Genomic DNA, 15,253 nt, shown 5'->3' on the forward strand with positions numbered 1-15,253 from the left:
ACTCCACCCCCCGCCCCCACACACCCTCTTTAACACCCCTCTCGATATTAACACCCTTTCTGAGTGATATGATCATGAGCACGTTGCGCTAACGTCTAAGTTTGAACACACTGGGCTGTAGAAATCGTTGTCTAATTAAAGGCTGCACATATGTTCTGCTTTTCTTTATACATTATGCAGTCATGTTATGAATAAGAGAGCTGATTATGACCGTCAGACTAAATCCAAGCTAATATATTAGCTCCGTAAAACCAGAGGTAGCAGATATTCGGTGGTATACCGCCTCAAATATCCATATCAGCTGTGTTTTGAATTGAAACACTTTTTTCCCAAACGTCATGAAGTGATGTTTGTGTGTCGATCATTGACCATAATTGACCTGCGCCCAACGAGCTATATGTTTTTACCGGAGTTTGTCTGTCTGTCTGTTAGCAACATAACTCGAAAAGTCAGATTTGGATGAAATCTTCAGGAAATGTACGCAATGGGACCAGGAACAAGTGATTCAATTTTGGGCGTGATCTGTAGACGCTATCACTGGTTACAACAGGTAACTTGGCTGAGGTCTGCGCTCTCCGAGTGCTTTTCTAGTTGTTACTGTCACCATATCTAGTAGATGATTTTGGGGCTGAGGAAAGTTGTATGTAACCTACATTTTTAAGTTTGGGGGACCTGTTGAAAAAGTAATTCAGCTGATGTTTGAGAGAAGTGTGAATGTATTTTAGTAATGGCTTTTGAGGTTTTTGACACTAAAACAACGATAAACGATTACAGTTGTTGCCCCTCACGCCTTTAAAGGTCATAATGTAAAAGAAAAATAACATTTTCCCTGTCTGTCTGTCTGTCTGTGTGTCTGTATGTGTTGTTTCCAGTGTGTGGACAGCGTGTCCGGCGTCGACTCGTCCCTCAAACGCGTGGCAGTGGTGGAGGATTTCTTTGACATCATCTACGCCATGCATGTGGAGATCAGCGTCGACCCAGGCAAATCACCCAAACACGCCGGCCAGAAGAAGACCTACAAAGCTGTGAGCATGATGATATCATACTGTGCCTTTTTCTACATAAAGAGGAAGGACGCACTCTTAGATAACTGGCAACTATTTTTTAAGCTTCTATGACCATGACAGTTGTGGCAATTGGTTAAAAAGTTAATATTTAAAACAAAAACAGACAAAAACAATTGATTTGACGACTTGTAAAAGCTTTTTTTAAAATCTCCAATATCTCAAGGTTTAATAGATTTAAATAAATAATATGAAACGGTGATATAAGAGAAATTTGGAAAACTTTTCTCACAATGAAACCTGTTAATTTTTGAAAAATGCAGCAACAGTTTTTTGAAGTCTATGCCTGACAAACGGCAAATAAATGATGATGCTGCTGCTCTGCTGTCTCAGTTGCTGACATCGCCCTCTCCTGGCGTAATAGAGTAAATGCAGGTTCTACCGATTTAGAGGAATGAGGCTTACACTTCCTTCTCTTTATCAATCTGAATATGTTTATATTCGTTCATTTTGCCTTTTTATTTCATTGTTAAAACTAGATTTATGTTTTTTTTATTTGTTCTATTGGACTCTGTTTCCTTTTTAGAGTTAGTGTATATGCAGTTATTAAAGCCAGGAGCAAGTGTGTCATGTCACATTGCTTCAGGACTACAGGTCACCAAAGGCTGTGAGTGACATTTGATATTGCTTTATCGCCCCTTTAACACACACACACCCACACACACACACACAGTCTGGTTTCCATGACTTCAGAGGACATCACGTTGACTTGCATGCATTTCCTGGGGATTTACTCTAACCTTTACCATATCTAACTCTAACCCTATTCATACAGGAAGTCTTCACATTAAAATGTGATCATTTACATAATTGTGTTTGCTTTATGTCCCTACAGGGAAGACGAGTCCCCATAATGTGACTGTGCACCCACAGATTTAGGTCCCCACAACATTAGGAATACCTGAAACACACACACACACACATACATATATATATAAAACCCCCACCCACCCACACACGCTGGCTAGTTTCCATTCTATCCTTCCTTTTGTTTCTCTTTTCTTGGATTAATGTTTGATATATGCATATATGCCACCCACAGGTTCATACAGTTGTATTTGCAGCTTCATTGACTGCAGGTTTTTTTTTTTTTTTTTTTTTTTTAAAGTTAGTTAGTAAAAGGGCGTAGCAGCAGCCTGTCTCATTATTATGGGCCACATATTTCTATATCATAAAGAGATACATAAACTGACTCTATTGATGTACTCCTGACTTAGAATAATGAAAAGATCGCTTGTTTTGTATTTGCCTAAAGTGAACATGAAAGAATCAAGTCATATTATAAAATGTACCACCTTATTACAAATGCATACGAAGCTGTTATAGGTACGACTTAAGAGGAAGAAACATTCAGTTTACTGAATTAAACATAAACGTAATGTGTGTGTCTCTCTCTCTTCAGATTGCAGAGACGTACGCCTTCTTGCCCAGAGAGGCTGTGACTCATTTCCTGATGAGCTGTGGCGAGTGTCAGAAGAGGATGCACATCAGCACTGCAGGACAAGACTACAAAGGTACAGACGCAACGCGACGCGACGCTGCGGCAAACGTCCGAGTCCAACTCTGTTTTGAGCTTCTCCATTTAAAAAGAAAAAAGTAAAAAAAAACGAGGAGCTTTCAAATCACGGCGTCCTCCTGTGGACTTCAGTTCACACACGGGTGAAAACAACAAAGCATTTGCTCTGTGGCGTCCATGGAGACGAACCATCATTCACACTTTGAATAGAAATAGTTGCAGATTTTTCTTTTTCGAATGTGAACCTCAATAATCATCCATTCATTCTGCCGTTTATGAAGGTCGTACTTGTTTAAATCCTTAGGAGTTATTTTTTTTTATTGTGTGATGCTGGAAAGTTTATGCGATTGGTGTTGTACAGGTTTGTATTTGGTATACAGCATATCTGTAGTCACGTTAAATTAAACAGTAGGACTGTAATATTGCGGATCACATTGATGACCTACACATGTTTATAATAATAATAAGACACATCAACTGCTTTCGTTGGGAAGTGTCATTTTCTCTATCTCAAAATCTTTTTAAAATGTGGTTCAAAATAATAAGTTGTGCGAAAGGGAAAAATCCAGAACATATGAATAATATACTCTTGATAAAGAGTGCTTAAGCTCCAATGCAATTTCAGTGCGAGAACTTTGCTGTTGAAATGCAAACAAACCCGTTCTGACCGAGCGTCTAATTACCACGTGAAAAAAACAAATGGTGAGATGCATTTTTCATTGTTCTCCAGCCCCCTCACTCTGCACAAACCCTGCCAACTCCTTTACATATTTTCTGCAGATACATTCGCCGGGAAGATTCCTACACTGCATATTTTTCCTCCCTTTCACCTCATCCCTCTTACTCCTGCGACACATCTTTCCATTCCCCATTCAGCTCACCCACCCCTCTGTGTTCCACCCTGGTCCCCATATTCCACTTCCAGCTCTTCTCCTTCTATTTTCCTTTCTAACATCCATTTAGCTGCCTCAGGCTTACTGGCCTGTCCCTGTATATCTCACCCCCCCCTCCTCCTTTCTCCCTTTTACCCTCCTCTCTTGCCTCTTCTAACCATCCATATACCCCATGTCCACGCCCCCCCCCCCCCCAACCCATTTTTATCTCCTTGTGGCTCATTAAACAGAGGAGTCATTGGAGTGTCCTGTCTCTCTCCTCAATTAGCCTAATTAATGGCTTTGTACAAAGAAAATGGCCCAGGAAACAAGCTGATTTTCCAGAGTTCGGATTGGAGACAGGGGTGGAAAGGAAACAGTGCTGTTCAGAGACTGGGGGAGAGACGCACTCAAACACAAAGGGGACACATTAGGAATGAGGGTCAATTTAGTGGACGACAAAGACGGTGTCCAAAAGGATCACAGAGTGATGTCCTCGATGACAGCGCCGTAACATTTGTTCTCCTTTTGATATTTTCAAAGAGAAGTAACAATAATAACAACGATGCATTATATTTGAAGGCGCCTTTCAAGACACTCAAGGTCGCCAGAAGTAAGCGACATAAGACTCCTCCCAGAGTCCAAAAACATGCAGAGGGTAATTGGACACTCTAAATTGACCGTGCGACTGTGATGGTTGTATTGGTCTCTATGTGTTGGACTTGGTGACCTCTCCGGAGTGAACCCAGCCTTTCACCCTATGTCAGCCGGGATTGGCTCCAGTGCTGTCTGCAATCATGTGGAGGATAAAATGGTAGACAATTAATTAAAGAAAAAAATCATACCGTATGTAGTAACATTTGTACAGTTTTTTTGTATTATTCTTTTTTAAGAAGTTTAAGCCTCCTTTGGCCTTTTTACTTGGAGAAACTGGATCATGGAAACAAAACGTATGATGTTGATTTCGTATGTAATATTTAATTGGAAGACATAACACACACACACACATACACACTAATCCCTAACTGTATCCACAACCACTGAAATGCCTAACTCTAACCTTAACCTAACCTACATTTCAAATCTTAGCCCTAAACCTAAAGCAGTTCCTTTTTAAAAATGAGCTTCTGCCTCATTAAGACCAGGTTTAGGTCTCCACAAGGACCACTGGTCCTGACATGGTCAGTTTTTATCGCAAAAAATTTTGCCACGGTCCAGCCTCTCGTACACACACACACACACACACACACACACACATTGATACGCTCATACAGTGAGCCTGCTGTCTGTCTCAATTAAACATAGTCCTTGTCCAAGCTGATTAATTGCATTTAATAATTCACAGCTGAACTTTAGTGGGAGTCACTTTAGCGTGGGGATATAGGGGGCTGAGGTCTTTAGGTGTGTGTGTGTGTGTGCGTTTGATGGTGTGTGTGTGTGCGTGCATGTGTGTATGCGTGCATGTGTGTATGAGAGGCTGAACCTCCACAGGGTAGGAAGGCAATTAGCTGCTCTCTAGTGTGTCATTCACTGCTTGCAGAGCGCACACACACACACACACACACTGGTTTTGTATTCATTGTGCGGACACTTAAAGATGTAATGCATCCTCTAACTCTTACCCATCACAACTAAAATGAATGCCTAACTCTTACTCTAACTTACTCTAAAATGTAATTCTAACCCCGAACCCTAAAACCAGGTCCAGCCAAAATGTCCCCACAAGGTCAAAATGTCCTCACTAATGTAGACTGAAACCTGGTCCCAATAAGACACTCACAACTCATGCCGAGAAACTAATTTAAGTTAAAGGTGCCATATGTAAGAATGTGGTCAAAAACGGTCACTACATTCAAGTTCAAAATACCGAGGTCTTTGAGGTTTCGTTTTCTGACGTAACTGGCAACCCGTGGTTGCTCGGCAGCTGAGATTCTACTGACTGCAATGATTGGTAGACGGCGGTAGGTGGCGCCGCGTGCCAAAAACATGATTTCAAAACATAAACATGATTTGCAGTCTGCAAAAGATATCTTTTAATGCAAATATTTTGGCTGTACTGTTGTTGTTGGTGAGTTCAGTTTGTTATATGAACATTATTCCTGAGTTTCTGTGACATATTAGGAGGATTATATGGCCAGTTGCTTTAGATTTATTACATAATGCACCTTTAAAGCTAAGATTTGAATTTGAATGTTTCGTTTTGGCTGTCCAAATAAATGTAAGTCAATTAATGCAAGGCCTGTGTGTGTGTGAGAAAGAGACGGAGAGAGAAAGCGCAGCAATATGGACGGCTCATAGTGTTTGTTTTCATTTATATACTGCACATATAAAAATTTGGTGGAGGTGCTAGGGGTTTCCCCATCTAGTCGAGCTGCTTTGTGTCTCTAAGCAGTTATCAGTTATCACATAAACACCCCCCCCCCCCCCCGTACAAGACTATCCGTCACCAATCAAAGCTATTGATCTTGTGCCGCGTATTATTCACGTCTGCCCTGTGTCGACGCTCCATACATACGAGACGTCTTGATGTAGACGTGGAGGTCTGTTTGAGATATTTAGAGAACAAAAATAAAAGTATCAACTAGATGTCAATCAATGAAAGATGTGTAGTTCACGCTGGGGGTAGAAAAAAACAGCACCACATCCTCTCACTGGTTCTCTTTGTCTGCACCCAGCACTGGAAGGTCCTCTAGTGTTAGCTCTCTGACAAAACACGGCAATAGACGGCAGCAACAGAGAGCTTTTAGAGACGCTGTGTGAAGCTCAAGAGGGAGATGAAAGTATAAATATGTTGTCGTCAGGTAGAGGGACATTTTGTAAAATCTGGAAGACGGTGTTTCCTCGATTCAAATCACAAGTTTTGGCTTGATTCGTCTGTTGTGGGTTTTTTTTTGTGTGTGCGCTGTGATGTTTTGTTGAACTTTGACCTGAGCCTTTGCTGATCATTGTGAGTGCAGCCACAGGCTGAAGGCTGCAGTCGATTATGGATGACTGGACTGTTGAAGGTTCTTTTGACATCAAGGTTGAAGGTGATGAAACTGGACTTAAGGTTATTGGAGACTCTTTTTTTTCACCTCACACCTTAAAGGTTTTTTCAGTTCCCTGGAAAAAAAAAAAAATAGAAGAACTGAAAATGTTGTTCAGATGATAGTTGAGGAAGATGTAGAAGAATAAAAAAGATGATGGAAATGGTTGCCTGTGCCTGTGTGCACACAATAATACACATTTTATCATGAAAAACTATAAATAAACAGAAAACGGACACATAACACACACATAAAATATGGAGAACGTGGCAATGAGTCATTTCTATCTTTGTATGTAAATATCATTGAAAGCATTAATAATAATAACAATACAAATAAAAATTACAGTCAGTGTTTTTCGTCGTGTTTTGACTCCCTGAAACACGTATGCGTTTTTAAAGCGTGTAACATAAAAATAATTATGATACAAATACAGATATTATTACTGAAACAATAATAAAAGGGCTTCACAAGGTTTAACATACAGACTATGTATGTATATATATATGTATGTATGCAGTTTTTTGTTTAAAAAAAATAATAAAAAAATCCCACCATCCTATATATATATATAACAGAATGAAAATAAATGTGTAAAAAAATAACAATACAATCAAACATTTAGATCAAGCTTGCAACGAGACTGACTGCAAATGTTAGCTGCGAGTGAATCCATCACAAGCTTTAAATGTAATCCATAAAATCTTAGAAATTCAGCTGAGAGGCTAAAAGGAGGATCATGTGTTCTTGGATCACCTGCCGCCAACAGGTCGCTTCATTTTTCCACTGTGATGGGAGTATAGGGCGATAGATACGGGTACAAAAGAGGCTGGCTGCTGCTGTTGTGTGTGTGTGTTCAGACATCCCAAATCCTATTTTCATGGAAAATACAAATCCTCTCCTCTCTCTCCTCTCTCCAGAGAACGACAGGCCGAGCTCTCTGGTGTCGGAGGTGATCGACTACAACATGCCTCTCACCACCACCTACATGAAGCAGATGAAGCTGCAGTGCATGAACAACAACAAGGTACGTGAAGAGACTGCGGCCGAGCTGCTGTATCTCATACCTGCATGGGCTCTAGTGTGAGGCTGTGATCCGCTACGAGTGTGTGTGTGCGTGTGCGTGTGCGTGTGTGACAATAAGAATTTCCTTGAGAGTAGATCATAAAGTAAATCTTGAACAAAAAAACAGCTGGCTCTTTTGTGCACTGGAGAATGGTTAGTGACAGGTGTGTGGGAGGATGCCAGGACGTTCCACTATTACCACGGTAGGAAGAACAACTCCCACACGTTGTATCGTACTCGCAATTAAAACACTGTAATGAACAGAAACATCAGCGTTTCAGCCCGAAGCTCACGCAGGTCAGTCGACCAAAAAAAACATCTCCTCGTATTAAGTCGGAGACGGTGTTAAGAAAGTCATTTGACAGGTAGGAGGATACATTCCTGTATTTATAATCAGTTATTCCAGTTGTTTCACAGACAAAGGAACAGTCCAACAAATGTTGGGAAATAGTGAAAATAGTTCACTCATTGCATGATTTGTATATTTTCTTTCATTTTCTTTCATCATAATACAACAATTTCACATACAGTAGATTTAGCCTTGACATGAAGGAAAAATCTAATCCTTTAAGCTGGGATTTAATGCTTTTAACAGTGAGATAATGATCTGCTACAGAGTGGTGATCGGGACACCTTTTCATAATTGATCATGCAGTTAAAGGTGCATTATGTAATAAATCTAAAGCGACTGGCCATAGAATCCTCCTAATATGTCACAGAGACTCAGGAATAATGTTCATATAACAAACTGAACTCACCAACAACAACAGTACAGACAAAATATTTGCATTAAAAACAATATTTTGCAGACTGTAAATCATGTTTATGTACCGCCGTCTACCAATCATTGCAGTCAGTAGAGTCTCAGCTGCCGAGCAACCACGGGTTGCCAGTTACGTCAGAAAACGAAACCTAAAAGACTTCGGTAATGTAGTCACCGTTTTTGGCCACATTCTTACATATGGCACCTTTAAATTTATCATGTGTCGCTGTAAAGAGAGCATTTTCAATCAGATACAGATCTGCCAATGTTTTAAAACTATTTCAAACACTTAAAATACATGAGAATTTGAAGTGTTTGTCACAATGAGAATGTGACAAAGAAAAAGTATGTTTTTTGTCAAAACCAGATCAAACCAAAGGATTTGTTTGTGGTTTGTTTTCATGGTGACAATAATATCATTTACTGTACTCACCGCTTACTCAGACTGGACGATATACTGTACGTCATGCTTGTTCTAAAACAAGAATTTTTGTTTTCTTCTGCTTCGTTGCAAACCTGATCATGGTTTTGGACAAAACTAGATATTTACAAATGTTATCCTGGAGTCTGGAAAACTGGCACATATGGCATTTTCTGACTTTTTTTTATTAATCAAGTGAGGAAATGATTCACAAATATAGTTGAGCAAATAAAGTTGCCTGAAAAAGCTGTGGACCTACAAATGGTCAGAAAAAGAACAACGACTTAAGTTCTGATCAGAGATGGAGAGGGAAAATCAGCACCTTCTTCTGCTTCTCATTTGTCTGTGGCTGAACACACCATCCTGGCTCCACTAGGTGTTACAGGAGTGTGAGTGTGGGTAGAGAAGAGGGGGGGGAGGGATGGTATATTCCATATTGTTTCCACAACACACCAGCATAACTCTCGCTGTACCAGCTTGACTATCAGTACCACACACACTCACTGTCACTCATATTCCTTGCGTGCGTGTGTGTGTGTGTGTGTATGTGTGGCAGATACAGTATATTGACATTCCAGTGCAAATTGGCACTTCAGTGGCTCCCCCTCCCTCCCTCCCTCCCTCTCCCTCTCCCTCTCTCTCTCTCCTCAGCTAATTAACTTGACGCTCTAAGGCCTCGCTTAATTGGAATGAGCTCAACCCTCTGTTCCCCCAACCGTTATCTACACACACACACACACACACACACACACACACACACACACTGAAAAACACACATACAGCTCAATACTTCCCGTTCCTACCTCCCTCACTTGCATATTTCCCTCTATTACACGTACAATACACACGCTCTGCCTCACACACGCATGCACATGCACACACACACTCAGACAGACAGACAGTGGCGCACTCACACCCACAACAACCTCTGTGACTCCTGTTATTCTCCGACAGATGTACAAGTGTGTTTGGTGACTCCGTGTCAAAGTGGCTGGAATTAGCTCCTCCTGACATCCTGACATGATTCTCATTATAGTTTTCATGTTAGACGTCAGCAAAGTACAAAAGCAATATTTTTCTTCTTCTTCTTTTCGTGTTTTTTCCTAAAAATCAATCCTTTAGAAGAGTTTTTAAAAAAGTATGTAGCATAAGATGAATGTGCGTCATGCCGGCAAAGAAGAAATGAACGTGTTTAACTGATGTTGATCATACGTTATCTACAAATGTGGGATCTTGCTTTCAATGGCTGGGTTTATGCAGTAGTATAGTACAGTAGTACTTTAGTATAGTATAGTTTTTCAGTAGTGTTATCAGGATTTGTGTCATTCAAAATGAAAATGCTGCTTTTTCTTTCTTGTTTGATCAAATAATTTATAGTTTATCTATTTATTATTTATTTTTTAATCCTATGATGACATAATGTCATGAGGACATCACAGTCAACTTTTTCACCATTTTCTGAACTTTATTTAGACATTTTATAGTTTAACCTTAACTGATAAATTGTAGTTGCTCCAGTGCAAATAAAATAAAATAACACTTCAGGTTTATCCATAAACTTTGTGATGAGGTGTTTTTTTTTTTTTTTTTAAGAGCAGCACACTTTAATTCACGTAGAAACAGCCAACAGAAAATATATGGAATAAGGACCTGTAATGGCAAAATAAATCAAACATTTACACAAATATTAAATGATGTCCTATGTAATGATAGACGTGTATTGTATATTAATTCATTAATGTTTATTGTAAAGCTGTTTTGTTCTATTACTATTTTAATGCATATGAACCTTTATCTGCTCTGCAGTGTTTAAGTGAAACAGTTTTTAGAATTTAGAATTTAGAATTTTTTTTTTATTGAAATAGACATAACCAGATATTACCAACATCTTTTCTTCAGTGTGACATTTATGTCAAACAAGGAGACATAATGTACATGATCTGGGGAGACACATTTTAAACCAGTCATCTAGATCCATGGGGCCATCCCATAGTACCATGTTATGTTTTGCATTTTCAACCTAAACTTGTCTCGTCTTTGAATTAACCCTTGTCTTAGGTCGACAGTATTTTCTAAACTAAATGATGATGAAAAGATTGGTAACATTTCAGCGTTCACACTTTATGTGCCAATCCTAATATACAGTAATCTGTGATAATATAATACCAGCTAAAAGTTCTTACTGTTTAACCATTGTAGTCAAATTATTCACAATTCAAATTCAGATTTACAGATATGTTTATGTTGTGTAAAATGGGCCTAAGAGTATAGTTTCTTGTAGATCTGTCTTTTGGTTAATGCAGGAGTGGTTCCTCAAAGTACCTGGCAACCTTAAGTCTTTGGAGTGGACAGGAGACACTTTACAATATGTTTTATTTGTATTGTATTGAACACCTGAACCTCAAAATGTCCGTCTGGACCTCTTTGCTTATTTTAACCATAAAAGGACCAGAAAAAGTGCTTTTGTCAATTTTTCCAGAATAACTTTCAACATCTGGACAGTTATTTCCAATTTACTGCATGTTAAAATAGAGAATTAACAATTTAAAGTGAAGAAAAACAACAAAAAGCACTATAGTTGTACAGTATGAAATATATTTAAAATAATATTTGTTTGAGTCTCAATGTCCAAAAAAATGGAAATTCAAGTTTCTCTCACTTTTTCCCTTTCTGGTGACAAAGACGCTGATTCTCCGGCTTCCTGAGTGACATTACTGTAATAACTTCTCAGCTTTCAGAAACCAAAAACATTTTTTCAGTAATTACGGTAATGCAAATTGCACTTGCGCGATACGCTCTGTGTTAAAGGGTTAAAGTTGTGTTGCATAATCTTACATATAGCCCCATTAAATCTTAGTCTTGTCGCTGCTAAATTCTTTCCCCTCTGACACTATTCGTGTGTGTGTGTGTGTGTGTGTGTGCTGCAAAGATTATAGTGCTCAGCCCAAAGGAGCAAATGTACAGACAAGAATAGAGGAGCAATGAGTCATTCACTCACCTATAGAAATAACATAGGGCATGAGGGAGCACTAGGTTCATACAGTGTGTGTTGTGTTGGAGAAGCAGACAAGGGTTGGTACAAGATAGTTGACAACATTATTCAGTGGAGAAAAAAAGAAAGAAAGAAAGAAAGAAAGGTTGGTGTCTTTTGTCTGGGTTGTTTTTATGAGCGAGCGAGGAATGAGGGAGGATATCAGAATAGGCAAGAGAGAAAGAAAAGAAACGCCATCTGTACTGTTACCCAAGAGAGAAAAAAACAGAAGGAGAAGAAGAAGCAGCAGCAGAAAAAGAGAGGAGGATGTGCTGCATATGTGTGAATCCTACACCGGCCCCATTAGCACTCATCCCAAGCCTCCGTTCATCTGCCCATCCCTTTATCTTTCCCACCATCCGCCCCCTGTCCCAATTCAATAAGAAGAGGAAATTACCCAGGATGCTTCCTGGCAGGGGTGGGGTGGGATGTTTGGGGAGGGGGGGGGGGGGGGGTGTAGACAATGTAGAATTGGGTGAGGAGTGAGAGCAGAGGAGAGGACCAGAGGGGGAGGAGGATGGAGAGATGGCAGGGCGGTGGCTGAGGGAAGGAGGATGGGGAAGTGGGTGGATGTGTTCGTCCAGGATGAAAACAAAAAAAAAAAAAAAAAAAAGAGAGAATTTGAAGGTGCCAGTGTGAGGGAGGCGGGGCGGGGGGGGTGGGGTTGGATAGGGAGGGGGGGTGATGTGATGGGATGGGATTGGGGGTCGGTTGGGGAGGAGAATCTGAGAAGAAATTAAAAACGGAGAATGAGGCGGTTCATTATCGTTTATGGTGCTCCCCCCTCTCCTTCGCTCTGCCCATTATTTCAGCTATACCTCCAGAGGAAAGACATTTCATTATTTTTAGGAGGAAGGGTGTGTGTGTGTGTGTGTGTGTGTGTGTGTGTGTGTGTGTGTGTGTGTAGAGGGGAGATAGGTTGGGGGTTGGTCTATTATAATTACTAAAAGACCGTTGAGAGAAAAAAAAAATCATACATTTGCTGATAAAGAAAAAAAAAAAAAAGTCTAGGGGAGCCTTGAAAGATGACCAAGAGCCATTGTCCTGCGTTTAAAGCCTGAAAAACAAAGAAAACGGAACCTCTTCCTCTTCTCTGTGAATAAAACATTAACCTGGTTATAAAAAACGCAACTGCAGGCTGTAATAATCAAGGGAAATGTGCAGTTTCTTAGTCTCAGTCAACATGCGATGCACTTTGCAAAGCGGCCTAAACTTTACAAAGCCGTCAGAGAAGACGGTTTAGGTTTCAGTGCACACGCCAGGATGAAAGGCACGTCCTTTAGAAAGCCGGTGGAAGCGGGAAATCATGGAAATGCAGAAATTATCATTGGTTTGATGGGTGATGCAGTCGGTATGGTGCGCTGTGGTGAAAACGTCACACATGTCGCACATGGCGGCTGAATCCATGAGCTTGAGGACTGAAAAACGTAAAATAAACAGAATTAGGTTTTTCACTAGCAACCGTTCAGCAGTTAAACACAATGAAAACATTTATTTCTGTTTGTTATCCTGCTGGCATTGGATGTCGGGGACATAATGATGAGTATGTCCTGTCCTGTGTGTAATCGTTTTAAGCATTGAAACTTGTTTTCTGGTGGTTTCCTTTTCATAGCCTGGTAACATCAGACGATATGGAATATTGGAATTCGTTATCGGATTTCAATTACCTTCATAGCCCCGGTCACAGAAAATTGGATTAGTCACTTCATTCTGGTAATCTGAACGTAGCCGACGACGACAACCATACGTTATTCAGTTTACATGGTGTAGCTATGAAGGGATTAGCTTGGTATCTTTGTGTCTGTCAATAATACTTAACATCTCAACACTAAATAAACACAATGAAACAGAGACGCCCGACTTTTCCGCACGTGACGAGAAACTCTCATGCGTTTTGTAACTTATGTTTTGTGTTCGTCAGAATTGACGAACAGAATTTATGTTGAATTATTTAACTTTAGTTATTTTATATGCTTATTTTCCAGCAAAATACTACTGAGTTTTGGGTTGACCAGTACTCTAAATGATTTAGATTTTCTTTATTTAAACAAAATAAATCTTAAAAACACCTGGACTCCAACAGTGACTGCACACTCAGGATAGTTAGATTTAAATAAAAGCATAAACACAGGTGTTGCCGAGGTTCCAGCTGATATAAACGGCACAAATACAGAGCCGGTCGGTCGCTCGGTGTATTCCTCCCGACCTGAATTCCTCACTGCAGGTTTTCAGCAGGGTGTGTGTGTGTGTGTGTGTGTGACCTTTTTCACATCCTATCCTCTCACCATCTGCCCAGATGCTCTCCACTGTGTTTACTGTCCAGTGATGTAGAAATGCCATGGAAACTGAGCTGAAAGGAGAAAAGAAAAACGTATGTGGTCGATAAGAGCAGTTAAAAATAAAAATAAAAACCTCATATTTTTCCGTGCACTCTGATAGAGAAAAAGAGAACACTTGTGCTCAAAGTTACATAAATGTAATGATGGAGAGGACGAGGAGAAAGAGGGGAAAAAAAACAAAAAAAACACTTAAGACGTATTATTTAGTGAAGGTCAGCAGCTGCTAAACCTTGGACTAACTTTACACAGAAAGTTTAAAGCAGCCGTGCTTTGATTCTCGTGTTTAATCTCCGCTTAAGCCCAGGAGATCAACAACACACTCTGGCACTGCAATTCCCCCGAAGCTGTGCATGGGCATGCATGGCTAATCACAAGTGCACTTTCACACTCTGCCTATAGGTGGCAGGTTTGCCATGTAAATGTATGAGAGGGCACAGAGACAGTTTTGACTCTGACCCTCAGTCACAGTATTAATGCGTATTTGAATACACGGCAAAAAACGAATTATACAGGTGTATTGCTACAGATTATATGTGATCTCGCTCTATGTTTCTGAGGACTTTGGCCTCTTCATGTGTCTAAAATGAAGATCCATTTTTTCTTTATTAACCTGTCACATTGGATTAGAAAACCAAAGTATATCTGTTAATTAGGTTAACATAAAAAAAGAATAATACAGTCTTGTCCTAATCTTTACTTTCAGTATTTTGTTGGTGGTGTATTTGAACTCTGCACTTTATCTGTTTACTTGTAAACACTTGGAAACTCAAAATAATATTCATCATGAGGATGGGATTTATTAACTACAGGTGTTAGACTGCACTACAAAAACACTTCTCAGTTATCAGTGGTTAAACTAAAAACTATGAATAGGCTAAAGCTAAAGTTTGATTTACTCCGACACATGTAGAATAGAATAGAATGTTATTTAAATAGGGAAAAAATACAAATAATACAACTAATGTGCTGTACAAAGAGTTACATGCTAAAATGTCATACATGCATATACACAACCACGCTCAACTACATTACACACAATAACAATTGTCAAAATATTATACCTGTAAAACATAATCGCTACAATAAAGTTTTGGTAATACACTAAAACACAACATACAAGTCAAATAAACCATATGGTTTCAGTTTACCTGCTTTA

At 39.6% G+C, this 15,253-nt stretch overlaps 1 protein-coding gene across 1 annotated transcript in view; it reads left to right on the forward strand.

Annotated features, from left to right (window-relative positions):
• LOC310932042 (nucleolar protein 4-like) overlaps positions 1-15,253 on the forward strand; it is a gene marked incomplete at both ends in the record, with an annotated part of 120,189 nt that overhangs the window by 26,111 nt on the left and 78,825 nt on the right. The window contains 3 exons of the mRNA XM_083895307.1: positions 873-1,025; positions 2,467-2,578; positions 7,399-7,505. Coding sequence (XP_083751433.1) covers positions 873-1,025; positions 2,467-2,578; positions 7,399-7,505 — 372 coding nt within the window. The remainder of the gene's footprint in view (positions 1-872; positions 1,026-2,466; positions 2,579-7,398; positions 7,506-15,253) is intronic.

The sequence above is a fragment of the Microchirus variegatus genome (assembly GCF_963457635.1).
Source record: "Microchirus variegatus genome assembly, chromosome: 9".
Lineage (NCBI taxonomy): Eukaryota > Metazoa > Chordata > Actinopteri > Pleuronectiformes > Soleidae > Microchirus > Microchirus variegatus.